The sequence below is a fragment of the Miscanthus floridulus genome, chromosome 18 (genome assembly GCF_019320115.1).
Source record: "Miscanthus floridulus cultivar M001 chromosome 18, ASM1932011v1, whole genome shotgun sequence".
Classification (NCBI taxonomy): domain Eukaryota; kingdom Viridiplantae; phylum Streptophyta; class Magnoliopsida; order Poales; family Poaceae; genus Miscanthus; species Miscanthus floridulus.
In genome coordinates this window covers 7707932-7725337 of record NC_089597.1, presented here as the reverse complement: position 1 = coordinate 7725337, position 17406 = coordinate 7707932, and the positions used below count along the sequence as shown (strand labels likewise).

At 47.2% G+C, this 17406-nt stretch overlaps 3 protein-coding genes across 6 annotated transcripts; 1 reads left to right on the top strand and 2 right to left on the bottom strand.

The window, feature by feature from the left end:
• Window positions 1-1870: 1870 nt before the first annotated feature.
• LOC136520090 (WAT1-related protein At3g30340-like) lies at window positions 1871-4953 on the top strand. The gene is made up of 5 exons (XM_066513488.1): window positions 1871-2722; window positions 3134-3196; window positions 3321-3858; window positions 4007-4158; window positions 4285-4953. The coding sequence occupies exons 1-5, from the start codon at window positions 2511-2513 to the stop codon at window positions 4427-4429; spliced, it is 1110 nt and encodes a 369-aa protein (XP_066369585.1). The 5' UTR covers window positions 1871-2510; the 3' UTR covers window positions 4430-4953.
• Window positions 4954-5079: 126 nt separating this feature from the next.
• LOC136520092 (ferredoxin--NADP reductase, leaf isozyme 1, chloroplastic-like) lies at window positions 5080-7946 on the bottom strand. The gene is made up of 8 exons (XM_066513489.1): window positions 7446-7946; window positions 7217-7350; window positions 7015-7093; window positions 6123-6214; window positions 5960-6037; window positions 5781-5843; window positions 5423-5657; window positions 5080-5317 (listed from the first exon to the last, which is right to left on the bottom strand). The coding sequence occupies exons 1-8, from the start codon at window positions 7783-7785 to the stop codon at window positions 5250-5252; spliced, it is 1089 nt and encodes a 362-aa protein (XP_066369586.1). The 5' UTR covers window positions 7786-7946; the 3' UTR covers window positions 5080-5249.
• Window positions 7947-8353: 407 nt separating this feature from the next.
• Window positions 8354-11209, bottom strand: LOC136520915 (uncharacterized). Of its 4 annotated transcripts, XM_066514591.1 has the most exons (8): window positions 10911-11209; window positions 10623-10792; window positions 10302-10454; window positions 9920-10066; window positions 9503-9655; window positions 8971-9093; window positions 8779-8886; window positions 8354-8683 (listed from the first exon to the last, which is right to left on the bottom strand). In XM_066514591.1, the coding sequence occupies exons 2-7, from the start codon at window positions 10749-10751 to the stop codon at window positions 8809-8811; spliced, it is 783 nt and encodes a 260-aa protein (XP_066370688.1). In that variant the 5' UTR covers window positions 10752-10792; window positions 10911-11209; the 3' UTR covers window positions 8354-8683; window positions 8779-8808. The 4 variants fall into 4 exon arrangements, with proteins under 4 accessions (XP_066370688.1, XP_066370689.1, XP_066370690.1 ...); XM_066514592.1 differs by having other exon boundaries at window positions 8354-8673; window positions 10623-11209; XM_066514593.1 differs by having other exon boundaries at window positions 8809-8886; window positions 10623-11209.
• Between the last annotated feature and the right edge of the window lie 6197 nt (window positions 11210-17406).

Sequence of the window (17406 nt, the reverse complement as noted above, 5' to 3'; positions counted from 1 at the left end):
AACTAAAGTGGCAGCAATCGCGAGGTCATACACTAGCTAGCTCTCCTTTTCCTCTCCACTCCAACCATTCTTTTCTCACGTCTCCCTAATCTGAATCCACAGTTGGTTCCTCCTTGAGGTGGACAATTCCATCTTCCGTCCAGTCTGCTCGTATAACAATAATCTAATGTTTCGCCGACAACATGACGCCACAAGGGATCGAATCATTCATAAAGTTTTCTGGTAAATGTTACTAGTAGTAGTTTAAGGTTTTTATATTTCAGCTGATTATTCCAGCTCCACGAGTGCATGCAGGAGAGCAGAAATGCTATGCTTATATTCCCTTGCTCACTCACTCGCTCACTTTAACCGCTTCTTATATACGTGATGACGTGTGTGCCTCTCTGCCTCATCAAGTACAGATGCTTCTGCATGTCAAGCAGAGCTAGTGAAAAGAGGAGTATAATATATACATAGTAGATATCACTAGTGTTACTTAAACTTCTCCCAAATTCCGACTAGGTGCTCTTCTTATTCTTAACTGAGTGGAAGAGCTTTTACCTTTTTGTTAAAAAAAGTTCTCATTTGGGTGCTGCTGCTTGTAAATTGCTCGTTCGTACCCTAAACTTGTCTCGAGTTCTCATTCTAACCTTTCGTACCCCTAAACTTGTCTCGAGTTCTCATTCTAACCTGGTACTTACAAATTGCTACTCTTTAAACCTGTCCCGAGTTTGAACCCTGGTCCTAGTAATTGCAAATTGTACACTCAACCCCGCACCTCTCCGTCCTTGCCTCCACCAAATCGCACATGCACGCCTCACCTGTATGTTGCACTATGCTCGCCCTATCATCTCATGCCTGCGAGCGCTTCATTTTCGGCGTGATGCTGCACCCACATTGCTACGCTAGGCCCTGTTGTGCCCACCCACGCCGCCATGCCGTGCGCTACACTTGCCCTACCTGGCCGCAGTGATGGCCTTACCCTTGTTGAGGGAGGCAAAGAAAGCTGGGAGGGTGGGAAACAGGTGCAAGGAGATGGCGAGAACGAGAACGAGCTTTTGCGCCATGGGGAAGAGGAAGGAGTGTGGTGGTAATGGTGGCAGAGTCAAGTGCAACTGCCACGATGTGGGGGCGAGCACCGTAGTAAGGTGGAGCAGGAGAGAGTCGAGCAGAAGCAAGGAAGGCCATGACGGTGAAGGCTCGGCCGTGACGTGCAGTAGGACAAGCATGGTATGGGTGGCCAAGTGTGTGTGGCAGGTCCTAGAAATCTAGAGCAGTTGCGGCGAAGCTATGTTGTGGGTTGTGAGTGCAGATGCAAAAAAAAACCCAACCAATACTAGGGTCACCATGGTTGTAACTCGAATCTTCACACCTATTGGGCAAGCACACCCCTCTAATTTGCTTTAGCTTTACCACTGTATGTCGGTACATCGTGCCTGAGACCCTACCACACGTCCCATCCCCCATGCTCTACGACCTACGATGCTATGGGATGGACGAACGCGGTGTTACGCAGTGCGACCATGCGGGTGCGGTGGACGCATGCAACACAGTGCGATGGTGGTGGGGTGTGGGGGTGGATTGGGATGGTACAATAGTACGAGTTTACAGAATTGAGTGTGTATTTTTCAAGTATTGGAACCAAGATGAGAACTTAGAACAAGTTTAGAGAGTCCAATAGTATAAGTTTAGGGAGGCAGTATAAGTTTAAGGGGCCTTATTACATACAATCTACGAGTAAAAGGACTAGAACGAGAGCGTGGGACAAGTTTATATGTACACACAATAACCTGCTCGGTATATATCTCTATCAAAGACACAAAGTGCTATGTATACTTATCATTGCAAGTGCAGCAGATAAAGTCATATGTATGTATATCAACCATGTCAAACAGTGACAAATAAAGGGGCAAGGGCGCCTTTGAGAAAGAAAGAGAGGTGGCCACATTCTCATTTGTGTTCAGTGTTTTGCTGCTGCTGGGTCTGGCTGGGTGTGTGGCCAGGCAGGCCAATACCAATGGCGACTGCATCATTGCCCACACACCAAAAGCTAATCAGCAAGAGAGAAATAAAGGGAGACGTGCTACAGCTCCCTCGCACTCACTGCTCGGAGTGGAGACTACCCCAGCAGCAGCAGAGCAGCTATGGCAGCTAGGTTTCTGTAACCAATCTCACCCATCTTTTCTTTCCTTCCTTTTTTCCTTCCCTTCGTCAGAAGATGAGAAAAAAGGCGTACCTGAAACGATTCCCTTCATAATCGCATTACCGCATTCCATTGCGCTGCATAATTGCATTGCATCTCATCCCTCCTGCTGCGTCCTCCTCCTCCCCGATCCATTCCAGCCATCGTGTCTAGCTACCTCGCCGCTCGCCAACTCAAGAGGCCGAGAGGGAGGGCCGCCGCCCGGGTCGCATCGCCTGGTCGGGGACTCGGGGCCGGCGAGCCACACTATAAAAGACCTTCCGCCACCTGCTCAACGAGCAGAGGCAAGCAAGGGCCGGGTGGTGGTGGACAGTGGAGAAGAGAGGGTATGATGACGACGACGACGACGATGATGATGCGGTCCTGCCTCGGCGGTGGCCTGCCGGTGGCGGTCATGTTCTGCCTCAACGTGGTGGCGGCGGTCATGGTGTCGCTCGTCAAGGTGGCCATGAACGGCGGCATGAACCCGCTCGTGATCGTCACCCTGCAGCAGCTCACCGCCGCCGTCTTCCTCGCGCCAATCGCATTCTTCAAGGAGAGGTAAGCAGCCCCAGCAAAAAATAGTGGAATTCTCAGAGTGTTTCTAAGCAGCGGTAAAACACTACCACTGGTCATAGCATATGAAAATCCTCGCTATATGAGGTATTTGATAGGGAAAGTTTATACCACCAGGAGAAGTAGAAAATTCTGGTTGTTAGCATATAGTAGCAAGACGATCGAAGGCTGACCGCTGACCCACCACCTTTCTTCGTATTTTTTTAAGTAATCTTCTTTTCTTTTTTTTTCAAGAAATAGAGGCTAGAGCCTAGAGGAGGCGGCATGGGTATATATGCATTCTATTTTATGTACTATTTTTTGCAAGCTCAGCTCAGCATGTCTTTCGTTTTCATGAGACTGTCTTTTGCTGCTGCAACTGCAAGTCTCCCTGAATGACATCGATTTGAATTTCAGGAAGTCGAGGCCGAAGCTGACGCTGGAGATCTTCGCCTACATCTTCGTCAGTGCGGCGCTCGGGTATGTATCATGTTCATGAAGAAGCTGCTTCAATTCTCATGACTGAATCTGAAACAAAAGAGCGAGAACGAAGCTCATCTCATGAAGCTATAGCACATTGATGAACCAACCTGCGCCATTGCAGGGCAGCTCTGCGTCAGTACATGATCTTCGTGGCCCTGCGCTACACCACGGCCACCTTCGTGACCGCCTTCTCCAACATCGCCCCCGTGCTCACCTTCCTCCTCGCCGTCGCCACGCGGTCAGAGGCGCTGGACCTGAAGAGCAGGACGGGCATGGCGAAGCTGCTGGGCACGCTGGTGTCCCTGGCCGGCGCCATGGTGCTCACCCTCTACAAGGGCGTGGCGCTCACCCACGCGGCGGCGGCGGACTCGCAGAACCACCACCAGCACCTCCGGCCGCACGCCGCCGCGGACGACGCCGCCGGCAACGGCAAGTGGACGCTGGGCACCGTGGCCATCCTGGGCAACTGCGTCTGCCTCTCCTGCTGGTTCCTGCTCCACGGCCGGCTCGCCAAGAAGTACCCGCACGTCTACTCCTGCAACGCGCTCATGTCCCTGTTCAGCTTCCTCCAAGTTGCCGTCGTCGGCCTCTGCACCCAGCGCAGCATCTCCCCCTGGATCATCACCAGCAAGTTCAACATCCTCACCGTCCTATACGCCGTACCTGCTTGCTTTGCTCACTCACTGTTCCTTGTTTATTTCAGTCTCCTCGTTGCCATGCATCACACGGCTTCATCATTTCTCAAGTCTGAAACTCTCAACTAGCTAGCTCCATTATCATTCTGATGAATGATCCTCACTTTCTCAGGGCATCGTCGGCTGCGGCGTCTCCTTCGTGCTGGTGACATGGTGCATCGAGAAGAGGGGAGCCGTGTTTGTCGCCGCCTTCATACCGGTGGTACAGATCATCGTCTCCGTCATCGACTTCTCCATCCTGCACGAGCAGCTCTACCTCGGAAGGTACGTACGGACACTCACGGTACCATACCATGCCATCACTGAATGTCTGAATCCAATCCACCTGATCGAAAGTGAAGTCACCTTCTCTGCTCTGCTCTGTTCCTCCGGTGCCCTTTGTGCCTGCAGTGTGCTGGGATCAGTGCTAGTGATAGGTGGCCTGTACCTTCTGCTGTGGGGCAAGAGACAGGAGGCCCTGCACTGTCCTCCTCCTCCAAAGGTTGCCGAAGAAGACGCTGCTGACAAAGAGGAGCAGCAAGTGCAGCACAACTGAAGACGGATAGCAGCATCCTCTGACTGTTGGTCGTTTGGTTGTAACAGTCCCAGCAATAAGATCTCTGTCTGGCTCCTTTTCTTTTTTTCCTTTTGGTGTCTCAGGGTGGGCAATGTTCCTTCCTTCCTTCTCAGATCGATCAGTCTGGTGCCAACAAAGTGTTTAGATTCTAATCCAAACAGTAGAATGGTCTTAAATACAGTACTCCTACTTACTGATGATAGCAACATCACATAACTGAACCACTACTACCAGCTAGCCATTTTGTAGGCCTCCGGAGAAATACAGAGTAGAGTGTGGGCAATACTGGAGAGCAGAATTTTTCTGCAAATATAAGCAGTACGGATATGCTATTGTAACTTTGTATGCGTCTGCATTGGTATATTTATTTACTGCACAAAAAATGGTCCAAGAAATGTGCAGAAAAAAGACAGTACGGATATGCTATTGTAACTTTGTTGTGTAACTATGTTGGTTGTCAAGGGCAAATGTTCATTGTGTAGATATCAATTTCAATGTAAAATAAAATTTCCTGCATTTGACATAAACCAAAAAGTAAAAAAAATAATATCTACAAGGGCTTTACCAAAAATCTGTGGGGACGGAAATTCTGAGCCACTTCATCACTCTTTTCATGTGTACTGATGACATTACTCATAACAAAAATTGAATAGACATAATACAAGAGTACATATAAAACCCAAAAGAAACAACCATAGTAAAACACGGAACAAACTCACTATCTACATTATATACGCAGTACACCTTGGCCTCACGTACAGATACACAAAACACAAATGTCAGGTGCAAAATTGAACAGTCAGTAGACCTCCACATTCCATTGCTCTCCCTTCTTCAGCTGCTTCTTGTAGTCAAACCAGTCAATTCCTGACATTGTGCAAGCAATGCAACACAAGTCAGCACCATTAACTTCACAGCAAGAACGGTTCAAATTAAAGATAACAGGTTCAAAAGATTATCTAGTATATATACCGTCCTTTTCAGCCAGTGACACCATAATGTCATCAATACCCTTCTCCATGCCTTTCAACCCACACATGTAGACGTAGGTGTTGTCCTTCTTCAGAAGCTCCCACAGCTCCTCCTTGTACTCCGCCATCCGGGTCTGGATGTACATCCTCTCCCCCGCCGCATTTGTCTGCTCCCTGCTGACGGCGTAGTCAACCCGGAAGTTCTCTGGCGCTTTCTCCTTCATCTTCTCAAACTCCTGAATAATGTCCATTCACAAATACAGTGCAACTAGATAGGTTGAGTGCTGCATGAAAACAAATAAGAGGAGAGTAGCATTTGTGCAGTTCCTCATGAAAACAGCAGAGATCGATGTACTGACCTCCTTGTAGAGCAATGAACTGCTCGTTGGAACACCCAGGAAGAGCCATCCCAGACCGTTGAACTGCACAAGAGCTAACACATTGTTCCTTTGTTTTGTCTTTCTCTGTGAACTTTACTTTAAGAGAGATGGGTGGTTTTAGTTTGATACTGCCGGGATAAAGTAGAACACCGCTGTACCTTGTAGTTGTCATGCTTCTCAAAGAACATCTTCCACAGGAACGAGCGGAACGGAGCAATACCTGTACCGGTGGCAAGCTGGAAGCAATTGGCATGACTGTGAAATCTCTGGCTGTCGTCAGTTATTAGGCACTGATCAACAGGAGTTGGCTCTCAAGCTTACCATTATAATAGTAGCGTTGGGGTCTTTAGGCATGAGCATTTCTTTGCCAACTGGTCCTGTTATCTGGACGTCAGCACCTGGCTTCAGGTCACCTGCATAATGATATGAGCACAGGGGAACAAGTTGGATCAGGCATTCAGGTGTCAACCTTAAAGTGAAGGATCATATATAATGCGTAGATCCAGATACATGTCAATGAAATGAGGATTATGGATGGATGCCACAACACGGTGCTGGTATAGGACCACATTCGTTCTAAGGCTTCCATTTTGGTACCGTGTCAGTTCAATGAAGTCAGGTCAGGATTAGTGGATTAAATATAACAGTAATGTGTGAAGGCCAAGGGTACCATTGATTTAATGGGGCAGTAACTGTGCACAAGAAGAAAATAATGAGGCGCGCAATAAGATGGCTATTGAAAAAAATTTGGATAAGCCTTCTGAGATTATTTTTCGTGCTTTAATCTTTTTGCAGAAGTGGCTGGTACTGCTTAAGCCGGTGGACAAAGACAGGATTGGCAAGATAATGGCGATCGTGTTGGAGTGGACCCTCTGGCTGTTCTAGATTCAGACATTGTTGAAATCTAAGCTGTAATAGAGTCCTTCTTTAGGTTTTGTTTGGAGATCTGGCAATCCCAGCAGACTTTGTATCAAACTATACTGCTTTCTTAAAAGCAGAGGAAAACTTTTTTTTTTTTAAAAAAGGAAGATAATGAAGCAGCTAGTAAAGTCAGTGTCATCCACATTCAGTAAAAGCCGGTGTCATGAGAATCAGATGTCAAAATCTGAATCCTGACGACTTCTATTCTAAGAAACCAATTCTTGAGAAGGAGGAGATTCAGAGAAGAAGAACGAAATGCAGCGCAGCGCAGGCGGAAAGTGATGAGACTTACATAAGAAGTTGGAGCAGACTCCTTTGACGATCTCTCCGGCCTCGTTGGTGTAAACGAGCCTCTTGACACACAGCGAGACCTGCAGACGAAGCACAAGTCAGGCGATTAATTCTGCCTTGCTCGTCTCGCCAGAAAGAAATGCTCATAAAGAAAATGATGGAGAATGGTTGGTTCAGAGAGAGCAGAGGAGAGGACTACTGACTGTCTTGGAGTCGCCAAAGTCGCCGAGAGCGCTGCTGGCGATGGAGTAGAGCCTGAGCTTGTGCGGCTTGCCACTCTTGTCGACGCCGTCAGCGATGATGCCGATGGACTGGCCCTCTCTGTACGGGATCTTGCCTGCGTGCAGTGCGTGTACAACAGTTGGGCACCTGTCATCGTGGGACGAAGGAACTGAGCACAAACAAACCAACAAGACTACAAGAGTAACCTACCTTCGGTGCTGAAGACCATGTGCCACGTCTCACCCGGCGCGTCGTCGCCGGTGATCTTGGTGTTGAGGAGGCACTTGCCGATGTACGGCTCCTTGGGCTTGTACAAGTTGGTGACGACGCCTTCCTCCTGCTTCTTGGATTCCTTCTTGGACTTGGCGGGCGCCTCGACGGCGGTGTCAGTGGCGGACGCCTGCGCCCGGATGGCGGCCCGCGCGGCCCTCGGGCGGTAGGAGAGGAAGTGTGGGGCGGTACAGGGCGACGTTGGCGACGCTTTGACGACCGCAGAGGCGGCCGAGGAGGACGGGAAGGAGACGGCCGCGGCCATGACTGTAGTGGCCATGGCGGCCAGCAGCAGCAGCTACACAGTGATGTACGCTTCTGGGGTGCGAAAAGTGGAGGCGGCCGGACCGGAGGCGGAGGGGAGGGAGAGGAATGAAGGCGGCCTGGCCGGAGATGATACACGACGGCAGGGGGAAAGATGAGTGGAAGGCGGAGGAGAAAGGAGATGAGAAGCAAGTGGTTGTGGTCTTTTGCAACAATGTTCTTTGGTCTTTTCTGTGCTCCATGATTCGTGCCACCGGCCCCACTTGCTCGATTCTTTCTCTTTTGTTGTAGATTAGTTTTCCAGAATGCAACTGATTTGATGTATACCTGATTTTTATGAATGCAACTGATTTGATGCATACCTGGTTTTTATGTAATACAACTTTGTATCTTATTTTGCTTTGTAACTTTCCTATCCATAGCAGACTCTTCAAAAGCTGGTTTGATTAGTTTGTGTTTCTTTATGAAGTCCACAACCACAAACTAAGCCATGATTCAATTTTATAGCAGACAGAAGTTTGATTAAAAAAAATGGAATCCATGTATTGTCTGCAACTGAAAAGTTATGGTACTACACCATGGAATTGGGCATACACAAGTTATGTAATTGTAAAATGTTCAACGGAGATGGATGAAGTCCATATATAGCTTCATCCAAGACCAAAAAAAAACATGGTACAGGACCATTCCAGATAGCAGCCTAAAACAGAGCATTCTGCTCCACAGAAGTTATACAAGTACAGGGGCCATTCTTTTACTGGACCCTCCAAACGTTTGCTGCCGTTAGTCTCCGTCTCAGCAACTTTTGAGAAGTTAATCCAACGGTACAGATAGGGAAGGCGCCAGCCCGCCCTGGGTGCCAAATCCATTCTCGATGAATTAAAGGCCATGTTTCCGAAACCACCTGCACATTTCTGCAAAATAGTTTTTAGGAGAGATTGGAAGAACTAAAAATAATCTGCACAGTTTAGAACTTTAATCATGGCACAAAAGCAGAGGTAGAACTGACTTGCAATTACTGAAGAAATAATCGTGGCACCTAATTGCGGAAATCAGGAGGCACAGTTTCTTCTACGAAGTATTCCTTTCTCACAGTCTCGGCATCGCAAAATCTTACCTAGCAGGGGTAACATAGCAGTAGATTGTAAGATTATCCATATCGTTTGATGAAGCACTAACCTAAGAGAGAGGGAGAGCATACCAGGGAGGCATATGATTTCAACAGAGGTTTGACAACCTGCCACATTGGTTGAAAAACAAATGGAGCATCGACAAAAAGAACTTGGCCAAGCCGCTTCGGGTAGTAATAGTAAAAAACATCAATCTGGGAATGGGAGGGGACATTAATTGCGATGCATATACCAAAAAAAAGTGTTTAGATATATATAATAGTTGCAGCATATAGCAGGAAATCCATATGTGACCTGAATTAATCCATTAGATAAACTTGCTCTTTTGCCATCTGAGATCATGAACATGTCATTTGTCTTTTCTAATTGGTGTGCCTCATCACAGTTTTCGTATGTAGAAATAGTTTATTGCTTGGAATTACTCCTTGCAATGGATGATGTATACATTACATGAATGATTTACTAATGTTTTCCTGTGGCATTACACTGCTCTCTTTTCACATTCTTTTATATCATTGCAAATAAAAGTATGCATGTCTGCCACTGAACAGCACAAAAGGCAATCAGAGATTCTTAGTCATGCCTTGAAGCTATCAAACTTACCAAAAACTTTAGGAACTGGAGATCACCATTTTCAACACGAAAGCCTCGCAGATCAAAGATTCCAAGTATATTCTCTGCTCCTGAGGGAAGTCTGCTTACTGCCTTCTCAACCAAATAGGCACATAGCATCTGGTTTTCAACTGGATCCTGTGTCTGCAGTAGCATATTATACATGGATCATCAGTATTATTAAGAGCAAATGTTTGTCGAATACAAGAGATATCTTTAAGTTACAAGTCAGCTAGCTAAGCCATGTAGTTTAATTTTGGAGCTGCTATAAAGTAATACTGATAGTTTGCCACTGCATGCTGTCTTCTTTTGTTCTTTGTGCTATTCTAAAAATTGGAACACTGTATGTGTAGCCACTATCCCTGTTGAACATTTCCAAATCAAGATTGGGAAACAAAAGGAACGCACCGAAGGGAAATGTTTGGCTGCCACTACAACTAGCACAGGTCTGCCGTAAACGTCCAAAGAATCATGTACATATGCCTTGCCAGTTTGGTAGAGGCCTTTCACTGATTCTTCTGATAACTCTGAAACACCAAAATCCTGGCGCCATTTCTAATGCAGTTGAAAGGAAAACTGAAGATACCAATGCTTATATAGATTCTGTTATAATACCAGGAATTTAGTGAGTAAATTATTAGGTTTCCCATGATCTTGCAAAACATGAATCTTGATGTGTGAAGGGTATCAGTTTATATATCAAAATTGCATATTGGTTCAAAGACCAAGGATGAAAACCCCTCTAACAAAAATGTGTGAGAACATCTAATAAATTCAAACATGAGGATACAATTGCCTTGGTGAGCTTGGAGACGGCTTCATCGACGGAGAATTTGCGGTCCTTCAAGAACCAGAGGACCATGTCGTCATCGTCTCTCCCATTCCTGCCCGTGGGGAGGCCTGGATGCTCCCTCGCTAGCCGTTCTTTAACCTCTAGGACAAGCTTCACACACGAGAACCGACCAGCGCCAGATAGACAAGTGAGTCAGTAGTTTAAGCTTATACATGATCCCCCACTCTTTATTATTTTATCCCAAAGAAGCTACATATGACATATCCCTCCGCTGGTGGCTCCAGGTATAAAAATTGTGAAGCACACGTAGTGGGTTACCTTGGAGGTGGAGGTGGAACCGCTGGCACCTGGCGGCGCAGCGCTTTGGCAGCGCACTGCAGTCCTGGACCTGAGCGGAGGAGGAACACGGACGACGGAGCGGCAGATGTAGCAAGAGGCAGTCATCATCTTCCCTTTTCCCTCGGATTCTGCGATTGTTGGCCCCTGCACTGCAATGCAAATGCAACGCCGGATTGTGGATATTTACACCTGATTGAAGTTGGGGTCGGGCCGTGGAGAACCCGGCCGACAGCAAAAACAGCGGCGGAAGGGAGCCAGGAGGTGAACGTGAGCGCCGCGGAGCCTGGAAGCGAGGGCCGCAGACGCAGCCGGCAGCTCCACGCCGTTGCCGTTGCCGTTGCCGTTGACGTCCCTGCTGCCTCCTTGCCTTCTCCGTGGGCGTGGGCGTGGCACAGTGATTTGGGAGGAGTGCGGCGCGCGAGCGGTGGAGGAGATGAAAGAGCGGTGGGTGGAGTGGCTCGCGTAGGCAGAGCAGAGGGGCGGGCCTGCTGCGGCTCGGGCACTCGGCGAGTCTGGCGCCGGGGCTCCTCCGGCCAAGGGATTGGGGACCTGCTGCTGCTGGGGAAAGAAGGAAGAAATATCTGCTGCTGTTGGGCTGGTCACCCGAGATTTCTGCTTTTTGGGTTGGGCCCCAACAGAGAAAGAACATGGAGCTGCATTTTTCTTGTTGGGCTGGATCGTGTAGGCGGTAGGATTTCTTTTCCGTTTCGGGATGATTACGCTCTGCTCGCCGTCGCTGCCGTTGATGGAGTGCCGCGCGGGACTCAGGGGCCTTTTGGGCTGACTGAAGGCCCACCACCAGTCAACCGACATAAACCGTATCAGCATTTATAAGGGCATGGCCAACGCTATAGTGGTTTCAAAGAGAGAATGTTACACATCAGTTGAAGTCACTGCCAGCAAAATATTTACCCTTTTCATCAAATGAACACTATTTTATTCTCACAATAAATCAGCACAAGCTAAATTTCAGCGTATGCGAACAGGGTGACTAACTTTCAACCCAAACTACTTTTAGTGCTAGACCCTACAAGTTATCTTTTCCTCTGCTTTAGTACTGTGTAGCAGAAGCATCATTTGTCTTTTCCTTGCTTTAATTCTGTGTATCGTATAGCGGAAGCATCATTCTCCCAACGCGGTGCCTGGGGTGTCTTCGTAGCCTCGTTCGGCTTACCCCATATTTGGTTTGTTCGGCTTATTTTTTCAGTCGAAACAGTGTTTTTCTCTCACAACAATTCAGTCAGAACATTATTTTTCAGCCAGTTTCAACCAAAATTCTGCCAGTCGAACGGGGCCTATGTCAGCAAAGTCACTATGCGACTCTACAAACCACCATCTAAGCTGAGCTGGGTGTTGGTCTCCTACGTGGAATACTGAGGCTAATATCCAACGTGTCACGTTGGGGTTGGCTGTGGGCCCCTCAATTTGAGAGTCCTAAGTGCATCCGTATTTGCGTCTGGATCACGCACAAATACGTACTAATTCACAGAAATGGTACACAGATATATAATAAAAGGTTCCGAGCTTTATTGATATCTAGAAATAAGGTCTTACAACAGTGCCCCAAGGGACACGGTCATAGACTACATAGCTAGCGGAAGACTACGGCCGCGAAACGACATTATTGATGGTCTCTAAAGCGGGATTATAATACAGCGAACTTGAGTGCAGTCGAAACCCTAGCCTCAATGTCATACTCCTACGAACAAATTTCCTAGCGGGAATGAAAGGATCAAGATGCCCAAGAGGGGGGGTGAATTGGGCTAATTCTAAATTTCTTTGCAATAAGCCAATAATTAAGTCCTACGGTTATCTCAATTAACCCCTTGTGCCTAGAAAGTGTCTCTATTGATCTACCGCATAAAAGTTTAGCAACCTATGTTCCAATCCTACTCTAGCATGGCAATTCTATGAATGTAAATGACAAGAATTGAATTGCTCAAAGTAAAGAGAGAAGGAGGAACGCGGCGATGTTTTGACGAGGTATCGGAGAGTCGTCACTCCCCACTAGTCCTCGTTGGAGCACCCGCGTAAGGGTGTAGCTCCCCCTTGATCCGCGCAAGGATCAAGTGCTCTCTACGGGTTGATTCTTTGACACTCCGTCGTGCTGAATCACCCACAACCGCTCACAACTTGAGTTGGGTCATCCACAAGCTCCGCCGGATGATCACCAAGCTCTCAATCACCACCAAGCCATCTAGGTGACGGCGATCACCAAGAGTAACAAGCACGAACTCTCGCTTGACCACAACAAGCCTAATGAGAAGGGTGGATGCACACTTTGCTACTCTTGCTTTCACTAATGAGGGCTCTCTTTGGGATTCTCAAATCTCAATCACCTTACTAGGACCTTGCTCTTCTTGGCACTCTCAAAGGTGTTTCTCAGCTGTTGGAATGAGCAAAAGTACCCCCCTCACACGAATAGAGGAAGTATTCATAACTTTGGTTGAAAAACAAACCGTTATGTGCCTCTGTGGGGTGACCGGATGCTCCGATCAGTTCTCCCCGATCTCCAGTATTTGAGTTGTGACCGAACGCTGGACAACGTCCGGTCAGCACTGACCGAACATGTCCGGTCGTGATTTTCCTTCTCTGGAACCTTACTGGAGTCGACCGGATGCTATGACTCAGCGTCCGGTCACTTCACCTCTCAGCGTCCGGTCACACCAGACGATTTCACCTTGATCAAATAAATTGACCGGACTCTGCGCCAGCGTCCGGTCACTCTGGAACCAGCGTCCGGTCAGTATTTGACCCTCCATTCACTTTCAACTCTCGATCATACGTGAATGAAGTTTTCTTCAATAGATCTAAGGGCGTTTTTGGAGCTACCTAGTGCTAGATTTAACAAGTGTGCACCACACCTAGCTCACTAGACTCACCTAGGTCAAGCTATCTATCCATACCCCCCTTAATAGTACGGCCAAAGGAAAAAAAGTCCTAAACTACTCTAAGTGTCTCCTCAACACCAAACGACACTTAGAACTAGTCTATCATTAACCTTATTGTTCATCCTTTGAAAACCAAAATGATTTCCATCGTAGGGGCATGACCACCATGATAGCCCAATCGATCTTCATTACTGTGACCTAACTTAATTTGCCTCTACAAAATACATGTTAGTCATAGTAATCACGTATTGCCATTAATCACCGAAACCCATCTAGGGGCCTAGATGCTTTCAGGGAACTCTAGTCCTCATGGTACACTTCTTCATTGAAGTCATAGTCTTCTTCTGTGCCGAGGTCTATGAGTCCACAACAGTTGAGTACATACGTACTCAGTAAGCCCTAACAATAGGGTGGAAATAGAAGTGTAGTGGTGATTATAATCAAGGGTTCGGTCCTAGTGGAGTATTACCATTCCCACTGGTATCCGGATTAGTATCAACTCCATAACCAGTTTCATTACACAAGAGTAAAACTAATCATAGTATCCCATCCTAGCATTTGCCCATTCAAGGACGTGGCTATTCGAATAGATTTAATAAACTCTGTAGAGGTGTATAAATTTCCCCACACGATAGGTGCAACCTCATCCATGACCAGTGGACGAAATAGACCTAACGAGACCTCATACCCGAATATACATGGCCTTAGATATCCATGTAACTCTACTATGGCTTCTCAGTGGTTGGAAACACAAAACCAGAAAGATACCAAATCCCCCCAAATGTGATGATACCAAATCATCACAAAAGAACAACATGGCTCGAACACAGCCAAAGAAACAAGGGCTCAAACACGGCTAAAAACAAAAGCTTAACGTGAAGATCACATAGCATCCACGCCAACTGGATCACGGAAGAAGACCTATCCCCTATGTCGGCTCCTGATATTTCGCTGCCTACACCAGCCTCCTAGTAGGAATTATACTTCTATCTAACGGGGTGTGAGATCAAGCCTACCCATATAGACATGTGGCTGTACGAAAATAACTCACTAGGCGAGATGGACTACGAACCGATCCTTATATGACTGAGGCGAGTATCTCCCACAGGAATCCTCTCCAGACATCCCTGACATGGTAAATTACCTCCATAGCTTACCACCACTCGCCCCATGTCAGGGTTTAGTTTCAGGTTTAACAAGTTGTAAGTTTTATTATTATCCCTAAATCTTGTCATAACATGGAGCTCATAAAATAACAAGATAACCATTTATCTTAAGCATATCACATTAATCGAGCTCATATTTGAGGGTAATAATCTTATAGTCATGTTTTAGCATTTCAGTGGTTTAAAGCAAGATGGTAGAGAGGGGAGCTAGGACTTGCCTTCGTCATTGTCACCTTGCGGCACGTCTACAAAATTCAGGTCCTCGTCCTCCTGACGATTGCCGTCGTCTGTCGGGCGAATCATTTGAAATAAGGCTACCGCTAACCGTAAAAGAAAAGGGCAAAAGCCAACATAGAACTATATGGTGGCACTAGGTGCAAATGATAGGGTTGGATTTTAGATGAATTTTAGAGGTGGTCGCATGCAAAAAGGAGTTAGGGTTTAGAAGTTATGTATTTTAGGAGTTTATCTTATAGTTATTTAACTAGGTGGAATTTTATATGCATTTTTTGGTGCGTGAAAATATGTGCAAACTACATGATTAAATTCCCTAATGCACCTCATTTATTTACAATTTTTTTTTGGGAATTTTTGTAAGTTAGGAATGTGCATTTCTAACTCTCTATGTACATAAGCCGGGTGTACCCAGCATTTTCTAAAGTGTACCCCGCGCTGTGTGTGTGGTGTGTGTGCGGGTGATAGGTGGGCCACCCTGCCTACATCAGCAGTGACGGCAGCATTGGCGTTAAGGCATTGGGCCCACGTGATAGTGAGGAAAGGGGAGAGAGACAGACGGGGACGGAGGATAACAACAACGCCATTTCCACCCGGTCCCACATGGCGGAGACATGAAACGGGAGGAGGGGTGACAGCGATGGACGGAGGTGACCGTACCGGTGACGGAAATAGGGGAGGAGGCATTGGGCTTACCGGAGCGGCTTACGCCGATGGCGTTAGCCCTCGGTGGTGATGGGTGAGTGGCGGACGGGGCTTGTGGGGTCATGCTGCAGCCAATGGCGGGGTTGCCATCGACGACAGGTGCCCGTGGTGGCGGTAGCGGCTCGTCGGAGGGGTCACGGTGATGCTGTGCAATGGACTTGACTCTAGGGGCCCTATTCTAATCAACTAACTACGTGTACGTGCATGTGGGTGAGTGTGGAGTGCGGTGGCGGTGGGGTGCTGAATGCTCTAGTTTAGTTTTGGTTAATTGATGAAACCCTAAGTGCTAACCTAGTTTATCAAAGTGATCATGAGATAGGTAGCACTATTCCAAGTGATGAAGCAATGATGAAGATCATGACAATGGTGATGGCATGGTTATGATTAAAAGCTTGAGCTTGGAAAAGAAGAAAGAGAAAAACAAAATGCTTAAGACAAAGGTATAAAATATAGGAGCCATTTTGTTTTAGTGATCAAGACACTTAGTGAGTATGATCACATTTAGGATATATAGCCGTACTATTAAGAGGAGTGAAACTCATATCGAAATGTGGTTATTAAAGTGCCACTAGATGCTCTAATTCATTGCACATGCATTTAGGATCTAGTGGAGTGCTAACACCCTTGATAATATTTGTGAAAATATGCTAACACATGTGCACAAGGTGATACACTTGGTGGTTGGCACATTTAAGCAAGGGTGAAGGAGATAGAGATGATAGAGGGTCAGTCTTGCTGTTTTACAACTGATCGGACGCTGGTCTCAGGGGGACCAACGCGTCTGGTCAGGCGTGGTAGTGATTACTTGGCGTCGGTCATGTGACCAAACGCTAGGCCTCTGACTAACTGGACGCTAGAAGGCTACGTTCGGTCAGAGCTGACGTAGCTACACAGAAGTCAGGGTAACTGACCGGACGTTGGCTATGTCCGATCAAGTACCACCAGACGTGTCTGGTCAAAGAAAACCGGTTTTGGAACCTTACTGTAAATGACCGAACGTAGGGGGTTCAGCGTCCGGTCACTTATGGCAGAGCGTTCGACCATTTCATAACCATTGAGATCAGATGACTCCTGTTGAACACAGGATGACACGTGGCCGCCATCGAGCGACCGAACGCTGAGCCCTACGTCCAGTCACCTCGATCAGTTCCCAGTGAAGGGGTACAACGGCTCTATTTCGTGGGGGCTTCTATTTAAGCCCCATGGCCAGTTCAAGCTCACTCCCTTGCATATTTTCATTGACATAACAACCTTGTGAGCTTAGCAAAAGCCCTCCCACTCATCTCCATCATTGATCCATCATCTTTGTGAGATTGGGAGAGAATCTAAGTGCATTGCTTGAGTGATTGCATCTAGAGGCACTTGGTATTTGTGTTGCGCTATGGATTTTGCTTGTTACTCTTGCTGGTTGCCACCACCTAGACGACTCGGTGTAGTGGTGGAGGATCGGCATGAGTTGGTGATTATTCGTGGCCGCCTCCGGTGATTGTGAGGGGAGTTGTACCTTCCCCGGCAGAGTGCCAAAAGATAACTCTAGTAAATTGCTCATGTCATTGAGTTACCTCACTTGTGGGTAGGTTCTTGCGGTGTCTAATCATGTGGACGAGGTTTGTGCAACACCTCTTAGCCGCTAAACCACCAAGTGTTGGTCGACACAACGAGGACATAGCGTGTTGGCAAGCACGTGAACCTCGGGAGAAAATCGGTTGTCTCTTGCCATTTGGCATTCTCTCGGTGATTGATTTCATCTTCATCTTGTGATTGGTT

Coding starts and splice junctions, on each gene's coding strand:
- LOC136520090 (XM_066513488.1), top strand. CDS start 2,511: ATGATGACGACGACGACGACGATGATGATGCGGTCCTGCCTCGGCGGT. Junction 3,197..3,320: donor TTCGTCAGTGCGGCGCTCGG/GTATGTATCATG, acceptor GCGCCATTGCAG/GGCAGCTCTGCGTCAGTACA. Junction 3,859..4,006: donor TCCTCACCGTCCTATACGCC/GTACCTGCTTGC, acceptor TCACTTTCTCAG/GGCATCGTCGGCTGCGGCGT.
- LOC136520915 (XM_066514592.1), bottom strand. CDS start 10,751: ATGATGACTGCCTCTTGCTACATCTGCCGCTCCGTCGTCCGTGTTCCT. Junction 10,067..10,301: donor CCAAGCTCACCAAGGCAATT/GTATCCTCATGT, acceptor CAACTGCATTAG/AAATGGCGCCAGGATTTTGG. Junction 9,094..9,502: donor TCCAGTTCCTAAAGTTTTTG/GTAAGTTTGATA, acceptor TCCCATTCCCAG/ATTGATGTTTTTTACTATTA.
- LOC136520092 (XM_066513489.1), bottom strand. CDS start 7,785: ATGGCCACTACAGTCATGGCCGCGGCCGTCTCCTTCCCGTCCTCCTCG. Junction 5,844..5,959: donor AGAAGCATGACAACTACAAG/GTACAGCGGTGT, acceptor GCTCTTGTGCAG/TTCAACGGTCTGGGATGGCT. Junction 5,658..5,780: donor GTTCATTGCTCTACAAGGAG/GTCAGTACATCG, acceptor GACATTATTCAG/GAGTTTGAGAAGATGAAGGA.